This window comes from Eucalyptus grandis, chromosome 5, assembly GCF_016545825.1.
Source record: "Eucalyptus grandis isolate ANBG69807.140 chromosome 5, ASM1654582v1, whole genome shotgun sequence".
Taxonomy (NCBI): Eukaryota; Viridiplantae; Streptophyta; class Magnoliopsida; order Myrtales; family Myrtaceae; genus Eucalyptus; species Eucalyptus grandis.
Genome location: NC_052616.1, coordinates 27,966,194 through 27,987,009, shown reverse-complemented (window position 1 = coordinate 27,987,009; position 20,816 = coordinate 27,966,194). Strand labels below are relative to the sequence as shown.

General features: G+C 41.0%; 1 protein-coding gene, 1 long non-coding RNA gene and 2 pseudogenes across 3 annotated transcripts; 2 read left to right on the top strand and 2 right to left on the bottom strand.

Moving 5' to 3' along the window:
• The first annotated feature begins 549 nt into the window (after positions 1-549).
• On the top strand, positions 550-3,892 carry LOC104432707 (annotated as a pseudogene).
• Positions 3,893-4,299: 407 nt separating this feature from the next.
• Positions 4,300-7,466, bottom strand: LOC104423668 (annotated as a pseudogene).
• Positions 7,467-13,925: 6,459 nt separating this feature from the next.
• On the bottom strand, positions 13,926-16,625 carry LOC120293346. Of its 2 annotated transcripts, XR_005551101.1 has the most exons (4): positions 16,568-16,625; positions 14,820-14,904; positions 14,528-14,620; positions 13,926-13,990 (listed from the first exon to the last, which is right to left on the bottom strand). It is a non-coding gene; the product is annotated as an uncharacterized LOC120293346 (long non-coding RNA). The 2 variants fall into 2 exon arrangements; XR_005551100.1 differs by lacking the exon at positions 16,568-16,625 and having other exon boundaries at positions 14,820-15,024.
• Positions 16,626-18,586: 1,961 nt separating this feature from the next.
• Positions 18,587-20,788, top strand: LOC120293800 (putative germin-like protein 2-1). Its single transcript, XM_039313556.1, has 4 exons — positions 18,587-18,649; positions 18,970-18,987; positions 20,275-20,431; positions 20,550-20,788. The coding sequence occupies exons 1-4, from the start codon at positions 18,587-18,589 to the stop codon at positions 20,786-20,788; spliced, it is 477 nt and encodes a 158-aa protein (XP_039169490.1).
• Positions 20,789-20,816: the final 28 nt, after the last annotated feature.

Genomic DNA, 20,816 nt, shown 5'->3' with positions numbered 1-20,816 from the left:
GAGACTTGTTATCCTTATAATGTGGTGAATTTAGTCTCATCCAACCATTTAATGTGTGGAGTTCTTCCAAATTTTTGGGGCTTTAGCTCATTTGCTTCAATCTGTAGTCAGGCTTTAACTTTCTGCTATGATTGTGGCTATTATTAGAGTAAAGCAGGAATTTCTTGTATATCTTTTTGTAAGGTCTTTCCAGCAGTTACAGAAGGGCATTTCAATAAGAGAAACTAGGAGCTTGGATACAGTCTCGAGCATTATTTTTGCCTGTTGGTTTTAATTCCCGTTGACGATAGGCTGAAGTTCTTTTTAACTCATCTTCTTCCTGCCAAGTGCTGCCTAAAGTAAAGATTGATGCTTAATTGACTTTTTTCTTTATATTCAGGAACGCGTTAAGGAACGTTCTGCACATCCCAGTGACACCCCACATGGAACATCCAGTGCTCCTTCTGTGGAGGTAAATCTAGTTGTAGTGCTGATTATCCTTCTTGGATTCTTATGAGTTTCTCTGTGAAGCCATTAACTGCTAAATTTTTCATGTTAAATTCTGCCCAGGCTGCTAGAAATAGGAGTGCTGCCGGAATAGGAAGCACAGTTTCTTTTATCGATGATGAGGACACAACAGAGATACTCGGCTCAAAATCTGCCACCAGAGGCCGGAAAGGATCATTGGGAGTTTCTAGATCCTCCCGTGCTACTTCAGATCTAGGAAGAGGGAAAACTTCTACAAGAGGAAGGGGCAGGGGAAGAGGATCTGCTAATTTGAAGCAAACTACTCTTGATTCAGCTTTGGTATCTCGCCGTCGTGAAAGGTTAGTAGTGGATGTAGTCATGAACTCGAGCTTATGGATTAAAGTTGTCAAACTCCAATGTCCCATATCCTGAATCAACTAGCTAAAGATTATTTGCATTCTCAAGTGATCTGGCTTTGCAATTGAAGTGCTTTAGGGAAATAATCAGCATTAGCGTCTGGCGTAATATGTGGATACGGTAGGCTCTCTGATAGTGATGAATTGTCTGCATGGATTAAATTAAAATATGGTATTTTCAAATGGCAATCTGGATAGTCATTTGTTGATATCATTAAATTGAATGTGCAGAGCTTTTGTACTCAGAGAACTTGGATAGAGTGCAATGTAGTAATCTGTGGACAAACTAATACCTGGAAAAGTGCCAGCATTATAGCATATAAGTTATAGCTCGCTCACTGTGTGTGTATGTGTATGATGACCGGCTTCCTATGGCTTAAATTAAGCCTTTGAAAGAACAAGGATGTGAAATTGACTGATGTCCGTAAGCATCTATATTGAGTCTGCAATACCCCCAAAACTTCTTGTTTACATGGGTTTTTAACTTTAAATGATGGGATGCCTTTCTTGCCGCCGGTGGTTTATAAAGCCATGTATAGGGAGGGAGAGATGCTAATGTTGATGCCTATATCCTTGTGAGTCCTAGGAGCTCATCTCAATTCCTCATCTCGTCTCTCTCTCTCTCTCTCTCTCTCTCTCTCTTCTCTCTCTCTCTTCTCTCTCTCTCTCTCTCTCTCTCTTCTCTCTCTCTCTCTCTCTCTGACTCCTGTTCTTGTTCTTGCTCTGTTTCGCAACTGTTCATTTCCTTCTTTGGTACTTTGCTTTTCTTCTTCCTTCTCTGTCGCATGTAACGCAGATCCCGTTGACATTTGACCCCACCTTCGTCCATTTCGCTCTTCTCCGTTCTCTTCCGAAGTAATTCGCAGAGGATCTGGTTGTTCTTGGGTGTAAACTTTGTTTCTTGTTCTCTTCTTGCTCCTAGCTCCGCAAATTCAGTTGACCAGTCATTGCTTATCACAGTTAGATTTTGTTTGAGCAAGGACTAGATGGGTCGTCACAAATTTACTGATTCTTGGGTGGTATCCTCAGATTTAGTTGCCCCTCGGCAACAGAGTACTATCACTTCGATTGCACTCTGCATTCTTTATGTTTCTTCTGCGGATCTTGGTTTGCTAATTAGGTTCTGCTTTAGTCAAAACTCAGGTGGATGTGACGCTATATACTTTGGTGGGCGTCCATTTCAATGAAGATCTTTCGAGTTCTAACTTTTCCTTTTGTTGCCTTTTCTCTTTTAACTGTGAGTTTTTCTTTTTGAAAGTCAACAGTTATTCTGAAGAGAGAACATCGATGAATAAAAGTATTATTGACAACTGAATTGGGGAATGCCTCTCATCTCAAGGAATTATGAAATCACATGAAGCGTGTCCAATTAGTTTGCTTTCCTTGATTATCTGTGGTTTCTTTTTGCTCCACTTCAGATGAAGTTTGTCTCGTTCCCTGAGTGTAGCTTAGACTACCAAGACTACACTCCCTGCACGGATCCTAGGGTACGAGCAGACCAAATAGTTTGTTGTGATCTGATCTACCAGAACGAATCTAAGGTATGTGGTTTTCTTCTTTTGGGCTCAGAGGTGGAGGAAGTATGGCATGCATCGTCTGACTTTCATGGAGCGCCATTGCCCGGCGGTTTTTGAGAGAAAGGAATGCTTGGTCCCACCACGAGAAGGGTACAAGCCGCCGATCAGATGGCGAAAGAGCAGGGACGAATGTTGGTACAGGTAATTGTGTTTCCTCAATCATACTAGAAAACAGAAATTTATGAATTCATGACACAATAGTGAAAATGGATATGTGGATCGGGTCATAGGAACGTGCCATATGATTGGATCAAAAGAGATATCAAACCAGAACTGGCTGAGAAAGCAAGGAGAGAAGTTTCTTTTTCCTGGTGGCGGTACGATGTTTCCCAAGGGTGTGAGTGCATATGTTGATTTGATGCAAGATCTGATCCCGGGTATGAAAGATGGCACAGTTCGAACACCCATTGAGATAATCAATGGTTGCAAGTTGGGGAGGCAATTTGTTGGATCATGGGATATTAACCGTTTCTCTTGCCCCTCGAGATAATCATGAAGCTCAAGTCCAATTTGCCTTGGAACGGGGGATTCCGGCAATACTAGGCATCATCTCTACGCAATGGCTACCTTTCCCGTCAAACTCATTCGATATGGCCCACTGCTCAAGATGCCTTATTCCGTGGACTAAATTTGGTAACTCCTTTTCCTGATGCGTTGAATCTAAATACCAGGAAGAATTGGATGTCGGGTATGAGATCTCTCTTTTCTTACTTATGAAAGTGCATTGGTCACAGGTGGATTATACCTCCTAGAAATCAACGGGATACTGCGGCCTGGAGGTTTCTGGGTCCTCTCAGGACCACCAGTCAACTACCAAAACCGCTGGCGTGGATGGAACACCACCGTGCAGGAACAGAAGTCAGATTATGACAAACTGCAGAAGCTTCTCACCTCAATGTGCTTCAAGCTGTATAACAAGAAGGATGACATCGCCATGTGGCAGAAAACCTCAAACAGCAGTTGCTACAATCGCCTTGCGAAACCTGATGCCTACCCATCGAAATGCGATGACAGCCTTGAGCTGGACTCTGCTTGGTATACTCTGCTCCATCCTTGCGTGGTTGTTCCGGATCCAAAGCTCAAGAATATCAGTCTCAAATCCATCCCCAATTGGCCTGAGCGACTGCACGTTGCACCTGAGCGCATGTCAGAAATACGAGGAGGAAGCGCGAGTGCTTTCAAGCACGATGATAGTAAGTGGAAGGTGCGGGCAAAGCACTACAAGAAAGTACTACCTGCACTTGGGACTGATAAAATAAGAAATGTCATGGATATGAACACTGTCTATGGAGGTTTTGCAGCTACTCTGATTGATGATCCATTATGGGTTATGAACGTTGTCTTGTCCTATAGTGCCAATACTCTTGCCATCAAGCATTTATGTGTGCGTTATAATTGTGTACTAATATATTTTTTTTAACATTCAAATCTAACATTCTTCATTTTGACTTAGGAGTGTACGTCAAAGCTTAAATTCTAAGCCCGATTATGAGTCAATGCGACATTTGTCCATCATTACGACATCATACTATCAAATAATCAACGACTAAATTGGACATTTGTCCATCATTACGACATCATACTATCAAGTAATCAATGACTAAATTGCGGAGAATGATCGATAAATCCGTGATGTCCTACTCCTTTGGCACTTGAGTTCACTACTAAATATAAGAATTAGATCCAAATATGATATGAATGTGGAAAAAATGTCTGCTCATCTTTTCATGCCCTGCAGCTTCACTACTAATTCACATCTTGGTGCTACTCATCAGCATTGTTTAAGTAAACATCGGTATGAAAACTTTCTAATGAAAAATAAGTATTGGTGGACGTTGTTATAAGAAACTCCATAATCATTGACAAATAAATATTCACGATACATTTTATAAAATTAATTTATTAAAATACGAAATATTATCATCAATTGACTAAATAAGTAAACACTTTCAACCATCAAATAGATTTTTAAGTCCTCCTTGTTCTCTGCAATCTCATTGAACATCTCAATGCACTTCTTGACAAGATTTTTCCTGATGACCTTCAGAATATTGTTCTGTTGCAGCATCTCACGAGAAATGTTGAGGGACAAGTCATCAGAATCGACAACTCCTTTCACGAATCCAAGATACTCTGGAATGAGCTCTTTGCAGTTGTCCATAATGAAAACCCTCCTAACATAGAGCTTGATGTTGTTCATCTTCTTGCGAGTATCGAAGAGGTCGAACGGAGCACGTTTTGGGACGAACATAATAGCCTTGAATTCAAGCTGCCCCTCAACAGAGAAGTGCTTCACGGCAAGATGGTCTTCCCAATCATTGGTCAAGCTCTTGTAGAAGGAAGCATACTCCTCCTTGGTGATCTCTGGCTTTCACAGCCAGATGGGTTTCAGTTTGTTGATGAGCTGCCACTCATGAGAAACGTCCTTAATCTTCTTCTTCTTGGACTTCTTTTCTTCCTTCTCCTCATTGACGTCCTCAACATCTCCTTCCTCTTCCTTCTCGGGCTCATCGTCCTCATCATCACTGATCTCTTTCTCGGTTGTCTTCTCAGTCCATAGATAGATGGGGTAGCTAATGAACTTGGAGTGCTTCTTCACAAGGTCCTTAATCCTTCTTTCTTCCAGGTACTCCAGCTGAGGAAAATAGAGACTTGACGTTGTTAGCATCATGTATCATCCAAAACCATAGTAAATCTTTTCCACCAATTCATAAAAGCAACCATAAATGAACTCACTCGGTCCTCCTTAAGGAAGAGGGTGATATTGGTCCCTCTGCCGAGTTGCTCCCCACTCACATTTCTCGTAACGGTGAAGGAACCACCGGCCTGGGACTCCCAGATGTACTGCTCATCATTAGGCTTAGTAGTCACAATGACTTTCTCAGCCACCAAATAAGCAGAGTAGAAACCGACACCAAATTGACCGATCATGCTCTCATTAGCTCCCGCCTACAATGCCTCCATGAATTCTTTCGTCCTCGACCTCACAATCGTACCCAGGTTGTTCACAAGATCTGTCTAATTCATCTCACAACTTAAATGAACTCAGCGTAACAGTTACCGTTATCGGATAGGAACATAGCCATAGCCAAAAGACGCGCAAGAAAATTGATCAATCTCTGTCAGCCAATTACATTACCTGCTTTAGTCATGCCAATGCCGCTGTCAGCGATCGAAAGGGTCTTGTTGGCCTTGTCCGGCACTAGCCTAATGAACAGCTTGAGCTGCGCATCGAGCTTGCTCTCGTCCGTGAGGCTCTCGTATCTAATCTTATCCAACGCCTAAAGCGCACACAAACCGATAACAAATCAGAATCAATATATCACCTTAAGCATCACAATATTGCATTTCGATCACGATTACTTCTCAACAATGCCTAAGGCAGAGCCATCCAATCAACTAAAAATGACACTCTTAAGTCTTCGCCAGGCATTGAACATGCACTTGGCAAACATAAATCTCTCTGATCTTCAAGCTTGCCAGCCATTACTAACACCTAACAGACAAAAGACATTGAACAAGGCAACACCCATCTTCCCAACCATTTCGGATGCAGGCTTCGCCTCTGCTGCAACATCCTTAAGTGAGAGCCCAGTTGCGGCTGCAGCTCCAGCAACCTTATATTGACAAAATGAAAGCAAAGAATCATATCAGTATTCTTCACTTTCACTACTCATAAACGTAGGCCAAGAAGTGTGGAGTCTCTCAACAACAATGAACCATAGATATTGCCAGATGCATGGAAACTTCAGAAGAATAATCTGAAAGGGATGTCCTTCTGACTTTCTTAATTAAAAATTCAAAAACTTTCTACAAATTGATTTGCCAAAAACAGGAGTTTCCTATGTTAACGATCTATTACAAGAAGAAAATATGAGAGTTTTTAAAGTTGACGTAGTCACTGAATAGATAAAAGTGATGGTGGCAAAAATTAAGGATACAAGCGTCGACCATGAGAAGTGGGGAAGGAAAAGATTCTTGTTTAGTGCCAAAAGGGACATTTAAAGCACAACCTTTTAGAGAGAAAGAGACCACAAACCTTGTGAACTAGAATAGTCCCTGCCAATCCTCTCCTCCCGACTATGCCTCGAGGGGGAGGTAAAGCACAATCATCTCCAACAATCACCATTTGCAATAAGGCGTAACCTTTTGACACTAGTCTCCAGCATATGTTAAAATCACAATCACATCTAGAAGTAATTACGGGGGAAGTACCTCAACCATGTAACCTTCAGATTTAGCCAACTCAGCAGCCAATCCAAAGTTCAAGCGATCACCTGTATAATTCTGCAAAAGGGAGATTGTAATCCTTCTTCTGTTAGATCTTCTGTTTTGGACAGATGTCAGCACAGGGAAATAAGTATTTGTGGTCTATGCGGCTGTTAGAACTGCATAAACTCCCGGAATTTCCGTGGCAATGAAAGTGCCGTTTACAAATTTTTTTGTTTTTCCCTTGTATACACAAGTTTACATGTATGCCAAAATACTCTATAAGGTGGTAGGATAAAGTAAAGGAAGTACCTTGACAATAAGTAGACACCCCATTGGACCAGTTACAGCTCAGATGCTCTGAAATATATACAATAGAGCAAAATAAATCTCATAGACAAGGAGACAAAACATAAAGCCTCACTGAAACTGAGCTGTTGGAGATGGGAGTTTATTCTCACCTTCCTTAACTAACCAACACAAAACTAATCAAATATGAGATACCATTGTTACCTTAGCAGAGAGACAAGACAACCAAGTATTCCAAATATTATTTCCATGGAAGTCCAGAAAGACAAAATGCTGACCGCAAGAAAAGACTCCAACCAGATAATGTACAATCGCAATTAATTTTCCTTTTATTCCACAACTTGAGACAAAAGCAGCAAAACTCAGAGAGGATGAAGGTACCAATATTCCTTGCAATTATGCTCAAGCATATTAGTCTCAACGAACAATGATTAGATAAACAAAGTAGCTTTTCCACCAAAAGCATCCATGCTCCAGCTCCCTGCAAAGTTACAACTGGCATCAGAAACAGAATCCAGAGATTTGCAGTTAATGTATTTCAAAATCCTTTCAGCTTAAGAATCAATCCGATGGAAGAGATGCTCTACAATTGCTGAGAGAGACCCCATCCACGATGAAGAATACAGATCAGAATACCTAATTATTTAAAGGGTGAACAAGATGCTCGAAATAAGTTACCACATAATAAAATTAGCAAGGGCACGCATCAATTTGTAAACCCAATTCTTCATACACTAAGTTGACATTTTTGTTGTTAGATAAAATAGATTCATTATGCCAACCTATTCTAAACTGTCTCTACATTCCAAATGCCCTCTTGATATCTTTTCTCGTAGCAATTTTATCTCTTTCATTAATAATAACTTCCCAAAGCATCCCTTCAGATGCATAAATCTTCACTAGAACATTACGAATATTTTCTCGGTGCACATATCAAATAGCTTCAGGAGAACAATGAAATAATCAGTACAAATGTACAAATCTCTATTAAACCACAGCGCCAACCCCAAAGAAAAAAAAAAGAACACCAACCACCACCACCACCACCACCACCACCAAAAAGGTAAGAAAAATGCAATATGTGAACCTCTCAAGTGAAGTAACCAATTGTGAGTATTAATATATTCAGGCAATATTGACAAATATCCATTCAAGCACCAAACTGACTAAAATGTGAAGCATCTCCAGCTTCAAACAAACTTTTCGTGCATGTGTGCATAAGAAATTAAAAAATTAAAAATCACCAAGCAACCTGTTTCAAGCATCTCCAGCTTCAAGCAACCTGTTTACACCACCAAGCACCTCAATTTTATGATATGAAATTAAAAATCAGAGAAAATAGGCAGTTGTTGCATAAGAATCCCTACCTCTTCCCTCACTTTCACAATATTAGTAGTCAACTATGAGAAGAATGTGAAATCGACTTAACAAGAGAACGTTGCAGGAAGAAATGCTGATTTTCCAATTTAGTACACCTATGCCTTTTTTTATAAGGGCCCTCGGAAGTGGAGATCCTCAAGTTACAGGGCCGTAGTAATATTGCAACAGCAAGCACAGCTGCAGTTTTCGATTTTACCAGTGTGAACTAGTTGTTAAGGAAGACGACGGCAATCTTAACTCCTATTTCTACCAAAGAACAATTCATCTTCTTATCGTGGAATATGCCTTGAGTTTCGCTCAACTGCAGGTAAATAAAATCTGGAATAGTGGGCTGAACAAGAAGGTGAAGTATGTACAAAGATCAGTTTCTACTGATCCTCAACATGGCAATACTTATTAAGCATGGCTGTAATTGGGTTCACTTGGGGTAATACCCGTAAGCAATTTTGTAACATCCAGTACAGTAAGACGAAGTAAAACATCAATCAAGGCTTATTTACAAGTGACTTGGCAATGATGAGCTTCCTAGGTGAAGGCTTGGTTTGAAGCACGTCGCTTTCATGATTCTGATCTGGAAGTACAGAGACCATGAGAAGATCGGATAACCTGAAATAGCAGAAAGCATTCTTTATTAAAATGTGTTTAACTAATTGAACACAGCGCTTCATATTTGATGAGGAGATAGATTCACAACCTTATTCTGGTCAAGATCCCAGCATTTAACTTGTTTGTCATCACCAGTAGAGAACATATAAGTATGCTTACTACTCACTGCAAGGCTTGTAATTTGAATAAGGTATAGAGTTGGAACTTGTTGGATTATAATGTCTCAATGCTGCTGTTTTCTGTCCTGTTTTTCTTCTGTTTTACTCTGTTTTTTTTTATTAAAAAACAGCCACGTTCATTTAGTTATGCATTTAGTGTTTTTTGTTATTTTCTAGGAAGTTAATAGCACGCTTTGTGTGCAGTTATGTGTTGTACGTACGTGAGCAGTTTTTGCTTTGTATTTAGTGGTTGTACTCGACAGTTTTTTTTTTTTCTTAAGCACAAGACGTACGTAAGTTTGTGCTCTATTTTTCTGTGCTTCTCTTCCTCATTAAAAAAACTATAGCTTCTGGTTTTTTGTTTCTAGTTTACTGTGTTGATCAGTAACAACAGTGGTATCAGAGCGTGTATGATCTTGAGGGACTGTGAAGTGAAGCAAGTATCGAAGTGTAAAGAAGTTAAAGGGTGATGGAGACAGGGTCGAGTGGTTTCTCTGCGATGGCTTCTCCAGTATTTATTGGAGAGAATTATCAAGCATGGGCTGTTAAGATGACAACATTTTTGGAGGGTCATGATCTGTGGGAAGCTGTGGAGGATGATTATGAAGTTGCTCCACTTCCAGATAATCCGACCATGAATCAAATCAAACTTCATAAAGAGAGAACCACAAGAAAAGCCAAGGCAAAATCTTGCTTGTATGCTGCTGTCTCGCCTACCATCTTTACCAGAATTATGAAGCATGACTCTGCAAAGGCCATATGGGACTTCTTGAAGGAAGAATATGAAGGAGATGAGAAGATAAGAGGTATGAAGGTGCTGAATCTCTTGAGAGAATTTGAGAGACAGCAGATAAAAGAGTCTGAGTCAATGAGGAATACTCTGATAGGCTAGTGGGGATAGTTGATAAAATCAGAGTTTTAGGGACTGACTTGAAGGATGAAAGGCTTGTTTAGAAGATCTTGGTGTCTCTTCCAGAGAAGTTCGAAGCCACCATAGCGTCTCTGGAAAATACAAGAGACTTACCTGATATAAAGCTTGCACTTGTTAAATGCTCACAGCAGTACGGAGCACGTAAGACCGATGAGAAGAGAAGAGTTTGTAGAGGAAAAGGCCTGCAAGCTAGAGTGAAGTCAAATGATGGAGGCAAAGGGAAGAAATGGATTCAGTCTAGAGAAAATGCCGATGACTCCAAGTTTGTAGCAAAAGAAAGAAACTCTGGTGGGTCTAGCAAATGGAAGATGAACAAAAAGCCTTGTCAATACTGTGGTGGAACTAATCATCAGTTTTTTAGATGTTGGAGAAAGCCCGATACTAGATGCAGATGTCACAAGTTGGGTCACATGGAAGCGATCTACAAAGAAAAAATTACCAGCAAGCAGGAAAGCACAAGTAGCATTGAATGAAACTGAGGAAGAGCACTTGTTTATAGCTTCTTTTTTCTGAATCTTCTGTTGGGAATGATGCATGGCTGGTGGATAGTGGCTGTACCAATCATATGACTGGCAATTCGAAGCTGTTTAGGAGTCTAGACAGGTCACTTGTCCGAGTTAGAATTGGCAACGGACAGTATATCGAAGTGCAAGGGAAGGGTACAAAGTGGCTATTGAAGGAAATCAGGAGGTGAAGTTGATCAGTGATGTTCTTTTTGTGCCAAATATTGACCATAATTTGTTAAGTGTTGGTCAATTAGTTGAGAAGGGCTATAAAATGAAGTTCGAAGGGAAGGAATGTCTTATTAATAATGCAGATAGCAAAGAAGTGCTAAGAATCCCAATGAAGGACAAGAGTTTCATGTTCAAGCCACAAGAGATGCAACAAATGGCTTTAAAGTGCAAAGAAGAAAATGCAGAGATATGGCATAAAAGACTTGGGCATGTTCACAGGAAGAGCATGTCGTTTATGTAGAGAAATAGCTTGCGATGACTTGCCAAGTTTGGAGGAGGAATTTCCACAAAGTGCAGAACTTGTCTTCTTGGCAAGCAAGTCAGATTTCTTTCAAAGGAGGAGGCTGGAGAGCATGTGAGAAGTTGCAATTGGTCCACACAGATCTATGTGGACCTATGTCCGAGTCTTCTCAATGGTAGCAGGTATTTCATTACCTTCACTGATGATATGACTAGGATGAGTTGGATTTATTTTCTGCGAGCCAAGTCTGAAGTTGCTGATGTGTTTGTGAAGTTTAAAGCCTTAGTTGAGAATCAAAGTGGGAATAAAATTAAAATGCTCGGTCCGATAATGGTTCAGTATACCGCTCACAAGTATAAGTTGAATTGTGAGCAAGCAAGAATTGTGCAGCAGTTCACTGCTCCCTATTCACCTCAACAGAATGAGGTCAGTGAGAGGAAAAATAGAAGTATTATGGAGATGGCCAGATGTATGATGCAGGAGAAGATGTTGCCTAAGAAGTTCTGGGCCGAAGCAGCTAATATTGCAGTGTTCCCGTTGAACAAATTGCCCACAAAGGCCTTAGAGAGGTCAACACCTTTTGAAGTCTGGTATGGTGTTAAACCTTCTGTGAAAAATTTGAAGGTTTTTGGGTGTTTGTTTTACACTCATGTTCCTGAGGTCAAGAGGGACAAGCTGGATAAGAAAGCAAGAGCTTGGAATTTTTATCGGGTACAGTCTCCAATCAAAGGCTTACAAAATTTTTCACCCTATGACAGGGAAGGTGACTATAAGCAGAGATGTTGTTTTTCTAGAGAAAGATGAGTGGAATTGGATGGAAGGAAAGAGTGCAGAAAAGCAAAGCGGTTCGAAAACAACCTGCAACGATGTAGAGGTTGATGAAGTTATAGATGGATTGGAAGACAGTATGGATGATTTATCAATGAGAGGCACAAGATCACTTGCTGAAATCTATGAAAGAAGCAATGTGGCAATGCTCGAACCATCTAACTTTGTGGAAGCTAAGGAAGATCAGAGGTGGATTGCAGCAATGAAGGAGGAGATTACAATGATTCAAAAAAATCACACATGGGAGCTTGTTGACAGACCACCTAATAAGAATGTGATTGGGGTTAAGTGGGTGTTTAGAACAAAACTTAATCCCCGATGGTTCTGTTAATAAACATAAAGCTAGACTGGTGGTGAAAGTCTATGCACAAATATGGGGAGTAGACTATTCTGAAACATTTGCCCTCATTGCACGACTTGATACAATAAGGTTACTGTTAGCTATTGCAGCAGAGAAGGGGTGGCCTATATTTCAGTTAGATATCAAGTCTGCATTTCTGAATGGAGAGCTTGAGGAGGAGATTTTTGTTGAACAACCTGAAGGCTTCAGTATCAAAGGGCAAGAAGAGAGTGTATACAGGTTGAAGAAAGCTCTATATGGATCAAGCAGCTCCAAGAGCTTGGTATGGGAAGATAGATCGATATTTGCAGGATTTTGGCTTTGTAAAAGCTTAAGTGAGTTCACTCTTTATGTCAAGAAGGTGAATCACAATGTTGTAATTCTGTCACTTTATGTAGATGATCTATTAGTGACAGGGAATGATATGGAATTGATAGAGAAGGTGAAGCAAGATCTATTTGCAGTTTTTGAGATGTCAGACTTGGGAAAGATTACTTATTTTTTGGGTCTGGAAGTCAAACAGCTTCATATGAGATCTTCATCTCCAGAAAAATACATGAAGGAAATTCTAAAAAGTTTCGATGGAAGTGTAAGCACTCCTATGGCTGCTAAAGAGAAGCTGCAGAAGAATGATGGAATAGATGCAGTAGATGCTTCTATGTATAGAAGTTTGATTGGGTGTCTCATGTATCTTACAAACAAACTGACTAGATATTCTATTTGCTATGAGTGTTTTATCCAGTTTATGAGTAGTCCTAGTCGCTTACATTTGATTGCAGAAAAGGGTCTTGAAATATCTCAAAGGAACATTGTTCTTTGGTGAAGTTTAAGAAAGGTCAGAAGTTTAATTTGCAAGGATTTTCTGATAGTGACTGGGCTGGTTCAAGAGATGACATGAAGAGTACGTCTGGATATTGTTTCAATTTTGGTTCCGCTTGTTTCTCCCGGTGTTCTAAAAAAGCAAGAGATTGTAACTCAGTCTACTGCAGAGGCTGAGTTTATAGCAGCTACCGCAGCTGCAAATCAAGCTTTGTCGCTGAAAAAGATAATGAAGGATCTGTGGTTGAATTCTAGTGATTGCATTGAAATTAATGTGGATAATCAGGCCGCTTTAGCAATATCTCAGAATCCAGTTTTTCATGACAAAACTAAGCATTTCAAGGTTAAGTTCTTCTTTCTACGTGAGGTGCAATAAAATGGTGAAGTTAAGCTGGTTTATTGCAGATCTGAAGATCAACTTGCAAACATGTTCACAAACCACTTCAAGCTGGAAGATTTGAAGTATTAAGAAAGAAAATTGAGCATGCAGCAGCAACTCGATCCAAGGAGGAGTTTGTTGGATTATAATGTCTCAATGCTGCTGTTTTTTTGTCCTGTTTTTCTTCTGTTTTACTCTGTTTTTTTATTAAAAACAGCCATGTTCATTTAGTTATGCATTTAGTGTTTTTTGTTATTTTCTAGGAAGTTAATAGCACGTTTGTGTGCAGTTATGTATTGCACGTACGTGAGCAGTTTTTACTTTGTATTTAGTGGTTGTACTCGATAGTTTTTTTTTTCTTAAGCACAAGACGTACGTAAGTTTGTGCTCTGTTTTTCTGTGCTTCTCTTCCTCATTAAAAAAAACTATAGCTTCTGGTTTTTTGTTTCTAGTTTACTGTGTTGATCAGTAACAACAGAACTGTCAGAATCTGAAAAGTAGCTAGCCAAAACAAGTTCAAACTACTAATCATTTATTATGTCAAGCACTCACCCCTAATCTGTTCAATATGTCCTGTCAGCGTTAGCTTCAGCCTTCCGCTTGCTAGATCCCATATCTAGGAAAAGAATATCAATATAGAATGCTTAAATGCGCAGATTTCACAAAAAAGGGAAGTTGATGAAGAAAGCATATGGTCAACCAGAATGCATGCAAAGAAGAGAAAAAGAGTCAACTTAAGACCCCCTCTGGTTGGGGGCATTTAGAATTCATCTCTACAATGTCAACGCTCATCTATTTCAAAACTTTTAATAGCAATTTCCATCTCAAATTGTACTTTATACAATTAAATCACAGAGATCATGCAATTCGAAATAACATTAGAATTAAGGATACAACTTCAAAAAGTTTTAGAACAAAATGCTGCCATAGAAAAAAAGTGATCAACTTTCTGGCGACTCAATGATTCTAACAATCATCTCATTCAACTAACCAAATCATCTCGTTCAACTAACCAAAAGAACTATACATAGAAATTTAAATTAGCAAATGGTAGCAACCAAAGAACTAGAAAGTGAGCATCTATGATCAACAAATTTTACAAACAAAAGAAGACCAGGAATCATCAAAAAGCACAATTGTAAAAGCTTAATACCTTAATTGTTCGATCTGCAGAGCCAGTGCAGAATCATTGATTACTAGGATCAAATGCAATAGATCTCACCCATCCCAAATGCCCACTTATGACCTTGCACATACAAAAAGGAGAAAACAAAACACATAACAATCCAAGTAAGCGAACAAATAACTGCTGATACGATAACATGGACAAGACACAGCTGTATGATAAATTCAAATGTATAATTATCACATGACACCATAACTATTACTGAAACAAAACAAGAACTTTCTTCTAGCTGCCAGAAAAATTAGGCCACAATTCTCACCCTGTAGTTCTTCCATGGAGGATGCCACACAGGACGTGGCCACCTGCTTGGAATTCTTTCCATAATGGCTAAGGTAGACAAATTCCTAAAAACAGAGTGAGAGCATGAGGCCAAACTAGATTAAGTACCTTAGAGCAGAACTTAAGATGACTCAGTGATCCTTGAATGCATGAGTCGAATTATGAGAATCCATGAAACAGCTTTTTAGAAACCATGAAGAAATGTTCTGATGTTACTTCAGTGGATTGTGCAAATAGATGCATGTCAACGTATTAAAAAAGTAACAGTAATATAAAAGTCTTATTTTGACCAAAAATATAGGATACATAGCCTATCATTGCCAATAGCATACATTACTCAAGAAACTCAGAAATGGGGATTCCGCCCTATAGCCATAAGAGATAATCCCGTGAAAACAGGAGCGACTCTAGCATCCCCTTAACCGTAGCAAGAGCACGGTCCTCAAACAAGAACAAAAATACGAAAAGTTTAACAAATGCACTCAACATGCGAAAGGCACTGGTGACAAGGCATGGAACCATAGTATCTCATCTTCTCAATGCGCCGTAGTTTCTCGTTACCTAGGAACCGAAAACAGAGCTGTCAGTTCCAACTGTAAAGCATTGACATTGCAAACAGGCTCTCCATCTTATCCACCTTAATGAGGTCCATTCAGATAAAGAGACGAACATAGAATTTCAACTGTAGTTTTAGATGCATCATATAGGGAGACAATGGAGCTTAATGAGTGAAACATTTTCATCCGTACTTATATCTATCTATGGAAAAAAAAACTGTAGTTACAGAAGCGTCACATGAATCAGGTTCTTCATTCATTTATGTATCTCCATAAAGTGAGAGATTGGAAAGGACATGCCATTAAAATATGAAATCACTTGGCATGCTAATGACAGCCTCATGGGCATCTAGGACATACAATGTACAAGTTTCATCATTTTTTAAATCGTCCTCATCATCAAGAATACTTCTGGCAGCATTTTTTGCAGCCCCTGATGCAGAGGTGTTGTACCAGGGAAAAAAAAAGACAGAATTATCCCAAGTACTGATATAGAGGACAGCAGATTCAATAAGTAGAACACTGAGAGCTAGTATAATTCATATACTATCTGCACACAAGACATAGATCTTCCATATACATGGCTTTATAAACCACTGGCAGCAAGAAAGGCATCCCATCATTTAAAGTTAAAAACCAATGTAAACAAGAAGTTTTGGGGGTACTGCAGACTCAATACAGATGCTTACGGACATCAGTCAATTTACTAATGCTTGTTCTTTCAAAGGCTTGATTTAAGCCATAGGAAGCTAGTCATCATACACATACACACACAGTGAGCGAGCTATAACTTATATGCTATAATGCTGGCACTTTTCCAGGTATTAGTTTGTCCACAGATTACTACATTGCACTCTATCCAAGTTCTCTGAGTACAAAAGCTCTGCACATTCAATTTAATGATCTCAACAAATGACTATCCAGATTGCCATTTGAAAATACCATCACTTCATTTAATCCATGCAGACAAATCATCACTATCAGAGAGCCTACCGTATCCACATATTACGCCAGACGCTATTGCTGATTATTTCCCTGAAGCACATCAATTGCAAAGCCAGATCACTTGAGGATGCAAATAATCTTTAGCTAGGTGATTCGGGATATGGGACATTGGAGTTTGACAACTTTAATCCGTAAGCTCGAGTTCATGACTACATCCGCTACTAACCTTTCACGACGGCGAGATACCAAAGCTGAATCAAGAGCACATATCACTTTCAGGCCGTCGATCGCGAGTGAGCGAGCGGAGAAAGGAATCGGAAGTGGTGCTCACCCGGAACAGCGAGATACGACGGAGTTGGCAACGGGGGAGAGGAAGGGAAGGGGCCTGAGGGTGGAGGCGGTGTCGTCGAAGTCGGGGCAACGGAGGCAACCGGGCTTGAGGGGCATTGGAGTCGGGGGCGACGGAGTCACGAGAGGGCGTCGAGGGCGGAGGCAGAGGCGGAGGCGGCGGCGTCGGCGTCGGAGGCAACCGGCTTGAGGAGCGTCGGAGTCGAGGGCGTCGGAGTCGCGAGAGGGGCGTCGGGGCGGAGTCGGTGTCATCGGCGTGGAGTCGGGGGCGGAGGCGGTGTCATCGGTGTCGGAGTCAAGGGCGACGGAGGCAACCGGCTTGAGGGGCGTGGAGTCGAGAATGGAGAGAGAGAGCTCGTCGGCGAGAATGGAGAGAGAGAGCAGAGGAGGGGGAAGAGAAGCAGCCTGTGCGACTTTTTGTTCTCCCCGCAACGGAACGGAACGAGAACGGGAGAGAGAGAGAGGAGAGAGAGGACGATTCGACGGCGCAGTGTCGCAGGAGAGCAGAGAGCGAGGGGAGCGTTAGAGTGGTGGGCCCCACAAGCGGCCCGCGCGAATTTTGAACGCCTGACGCCCTCGCTTACGTGGCGCCTACGTGGAGCCACGTGTCGATCGCTGATTGTCTTACCCATACGCCTACGTGGAGGGTAAGACCCACCCAATATTCTCCCCATTTTCCTCCCCCACATCTTTGACTTTTGGGGTCATACTTATCCCCCTCGCCTTTTTCTCTTTTGCCTGCACCCATTTCCGTCGACCTCTTGCTGCGTCTCTTCCACTCACTCTCTCTTTTTATTTATTCTTTTCTCTGCCCTTACCGTCTGCAAGGCCCGCACATCCACTGAAGAAGCCACGTTCTCGATTTGTTCCTCATGCCTGCAGCAGCTCACGCCGGCTGCCGCCTCCACCGAAGTCCACTCCACGCATCAATGACCCACACCGTCCCAATTTTCCAGTCCGCCAGCAGCCTCGAGATCGGCCTCAACTCGCCTTGAACGGCAACGGTTTTTTTTTAGTCCGAGCAAAAAATCGTGAGCTTTGCGGGCCAATTTTTGGGCCCGAGTAGTGCCCCGTTGGTGTCGTCACTTTGGAGAAATTGAGCCCCATCGCGTCCCCGTCGTTTTGGTCCGAGCAGATCGCAAAACAAGTGAGTTTAACTCACTAATCCTCGCTTAGTAGGTTAATTATGCTTAAGGGTTGTTTAATTTAGGCTAAGCTGGATTATGTGGTTAGTTAGATTAGATTAGTGAATTTAATTAATTGCCAATACATGTTAGGTGGATAATTAGTGCAATTAGCGAGTAAATAGGCTATAGTATTTATTCAACAAGTCTCGGAATTTTTCCGGGCCCGTTCCAACATATAATTAGGCATTACGGACCTAAGTATGCATTTATTGCATTTATTAATTAATTTCCATATTTATTTAATTATTTATTTTCCGAAAATTAGACCGAGGTAATCGGTGATCGGAATTTTATGCCGATGTGATGGTGTGTTCTGTTTATTTAATTGAGCTTGAATTCATACTGATTTGGTGTAAATTGTGATTTTAGGATATATTCCTAACTTTATTTATTTTCAGTATTTAATTGGAAAATAACCGAGCGTCGGTTTATAATGCCATAAACATTTTGGTGGACCATACGAAATGGTGGAATTTATGGAAAGAAAATTATTATATTTTGGTTAAGGCCAACCATGTACCAACACACGGCTACTTTATTGAGTATGATAAAAAAAGTGAGAAAGAACGTTATAGTATGTCGGCTCGATGACTCGATATGTCATCTCGGAGAAAGACGTTATATTATGTCGGCCCGATGACTAAGTATGTCATCTTGGAGAAAGACATTAAAATATATTGGCTCGGTGACTTGGTATGTCATCTTGGAGAATGAACGTTGGCTCAGTGACTCGAAATGTCATATTGGAGAATGAACGTTGGCTCGGTGACTTGGTATGTCATCTTGGAGAATGAACGTTGACTCGATAACTCGAAATGTCATCTTGAAGAATGAACGTTGGCTCGGTGACTTGGTATGTCATCTTGGAGAATGAACGTTGGCTCGGTGACTTGGTATGTCATCTTGGAGAATGAACCTTGGTTTGGTGACTTGATATGTCATATTGGAGAAGGGATAGTATTGACTAGAATGACTGGGGAATAGTTTGATTGATATGTAATCGATTAGGTCGGTTGATCGATGAGTCGATCTGAGTGAATAATTTAATTTTTTGATATGACTTGATGAGATTATGAATTGTGTTGAATTGCAGGGAGGAATTGAGATTAAAGTAAGTTCTCTGACTCGTGTTGTGCTTAGGCAGCCCTTAGGGCGTATTTGTTTCCTAATCGATTTTAGGGGGTTGAACTTGCTGAGACACTGTCTCACTGGTTATTGTGTAACCATTTTCAAGTCCTTAGATGATGTTGGTGGAGGACCGGAAGCCCCGGAGTTTGGAAAGGTGGATAGACTAGAATCGGCGAACGGGTCTGACTAGTAGGTCATAGGATAGTTCCTTTTGGAATGAGCCGACCTTTTTGTAAATAGTCTGGTCTTGTAAATACACCTGGTTGTTTATATACGGTTTGTTTTGGTTTGAAAAATTGGTCATGCTTTTCTATCCCATATGATTGTTATTTGGGGATTCATATTGTCGTTTCCACATGCGCATTAAAATGAATGGGTCGGCAATACTTTCTGGGACATCGCTATTTAATTGACCAGTGAGGGATGGACGCGCGCTTGAGGATCGGGGCGTGACACCACACTTTGGATGAAAAAGACCAGAAAGATAGTGCATTAGCACTATAGTGTTTGCATGCCTTAAGCGTTGATCGTCACGACCTAACATTAGGTGCACCACCTAGGGTTTGGCTAATGGACTACTAATGTGATATCCTGATTTTTCAGGCTCTGTTTTCAATTGAATAAGTTGGGCTTTTCATTGATGCGCCTATAATTCTTTTCTCTAAGTTGGCTACTCATGAGATAACTAGCCTATCAGGTGAAGCCGTTAAGGAATATAAACACAATAAACATGAGAATTCGATTAGAAATCGACTGCTTGATCATGCTAATCTGCAAGGGTCATTACGGCATAGTTAAAAATCGATCGGACCCAGGGATAGGTCGATTCGACAGAGGTGTGTGATTAAAGTGTTGGTGATTTCACCCTGATTGCAAAATTTTCGTCGATCGATACTAGACCGATTTTTAATCGTTTTGGCATCCTGTTTGAAATCTCGAGATTTTTACGACAACCGAGAGTCGTCAATGTGTTGAAGATGTACATTGAGGTTCGAAAATAATCGACCACGGGTCAATTGCACTAGTCTCGTGCCGGATCGTAGACGGCCCATCTTAATGGCCCTTTTGCAGAAACTTGCGACCTTCTCTTTTAATATAATATCAACTCTCATCAGATACTTCACTCGCTCTGCGCACTGCATGTCTATAAATACTGGCCATCTGCTCACAGCACATTTCATCCACAACCCAACTTTCAAAAACCCTAGTTTGGTCACGGCTTAGAAGTCCCACTTTCAAGTTGAAACCTGAGCTACTTCGTTTCGGGCAGCGAGCAACCTTGGTGAAGATCTCTCTGATATTTGGAGATGGCAAAGAGTGTGGCTTTGGCTTGTCTTTGGCTTGTTTCTTGGGTCTGTTTCTTGCATTTGCAGCGGCAGATCATAGCCCGCTGCAGGATTTCTGTGTCGCTCAAGCTGGCGGTTCGGGTAAGAAATATGCACCGAAAAGAAGGAGATGTATTGGGGAGATGTGTTTTGATATATATATATTTGTCTTCTTTTCCATATGTTGAGTCTGAAAATGCGTTTTGTGCTTCCATGGCAGTGTTTGTGAGATGGCATGGCTTGCAAGGATCCCAAACAGTTAAGGCAAATGACTTCTCCTTCAGCGGGCTCCATCTTCCGGGCAACAAGTCGAACCCTGTCGGCTCGAGGGTCACGCCGGTGACTGTGGCTCAGCTACCTGGACTCAACACCCTCGGCATCTCTGCAGCGCGCATCGACATTGCACCGTGGGGAATCAACCCGCCCCACATTCACCCCGCGCCACCGAGATTTTGCTAGTCTTGGAAGGGACCCTTGAAGTTGGATT

Bases quoted from the DNA above. Each gene is read 5' to 3' on its own strand.
- LOC120293800 (XM_039313556.1), top strand. From the start codon at position 18,587: ATGAACGTTGGCTCAGTGACTCGAAATGTCATATTGGAGAATGAACGT. The intron at 20,432-20,549 runs GTAAGAAATATG...CTTCCATGGCAG, and splicing joins CGCTCAAGCTGGCGGTTCGG to TGTTTGTGAGATGGCATGGC.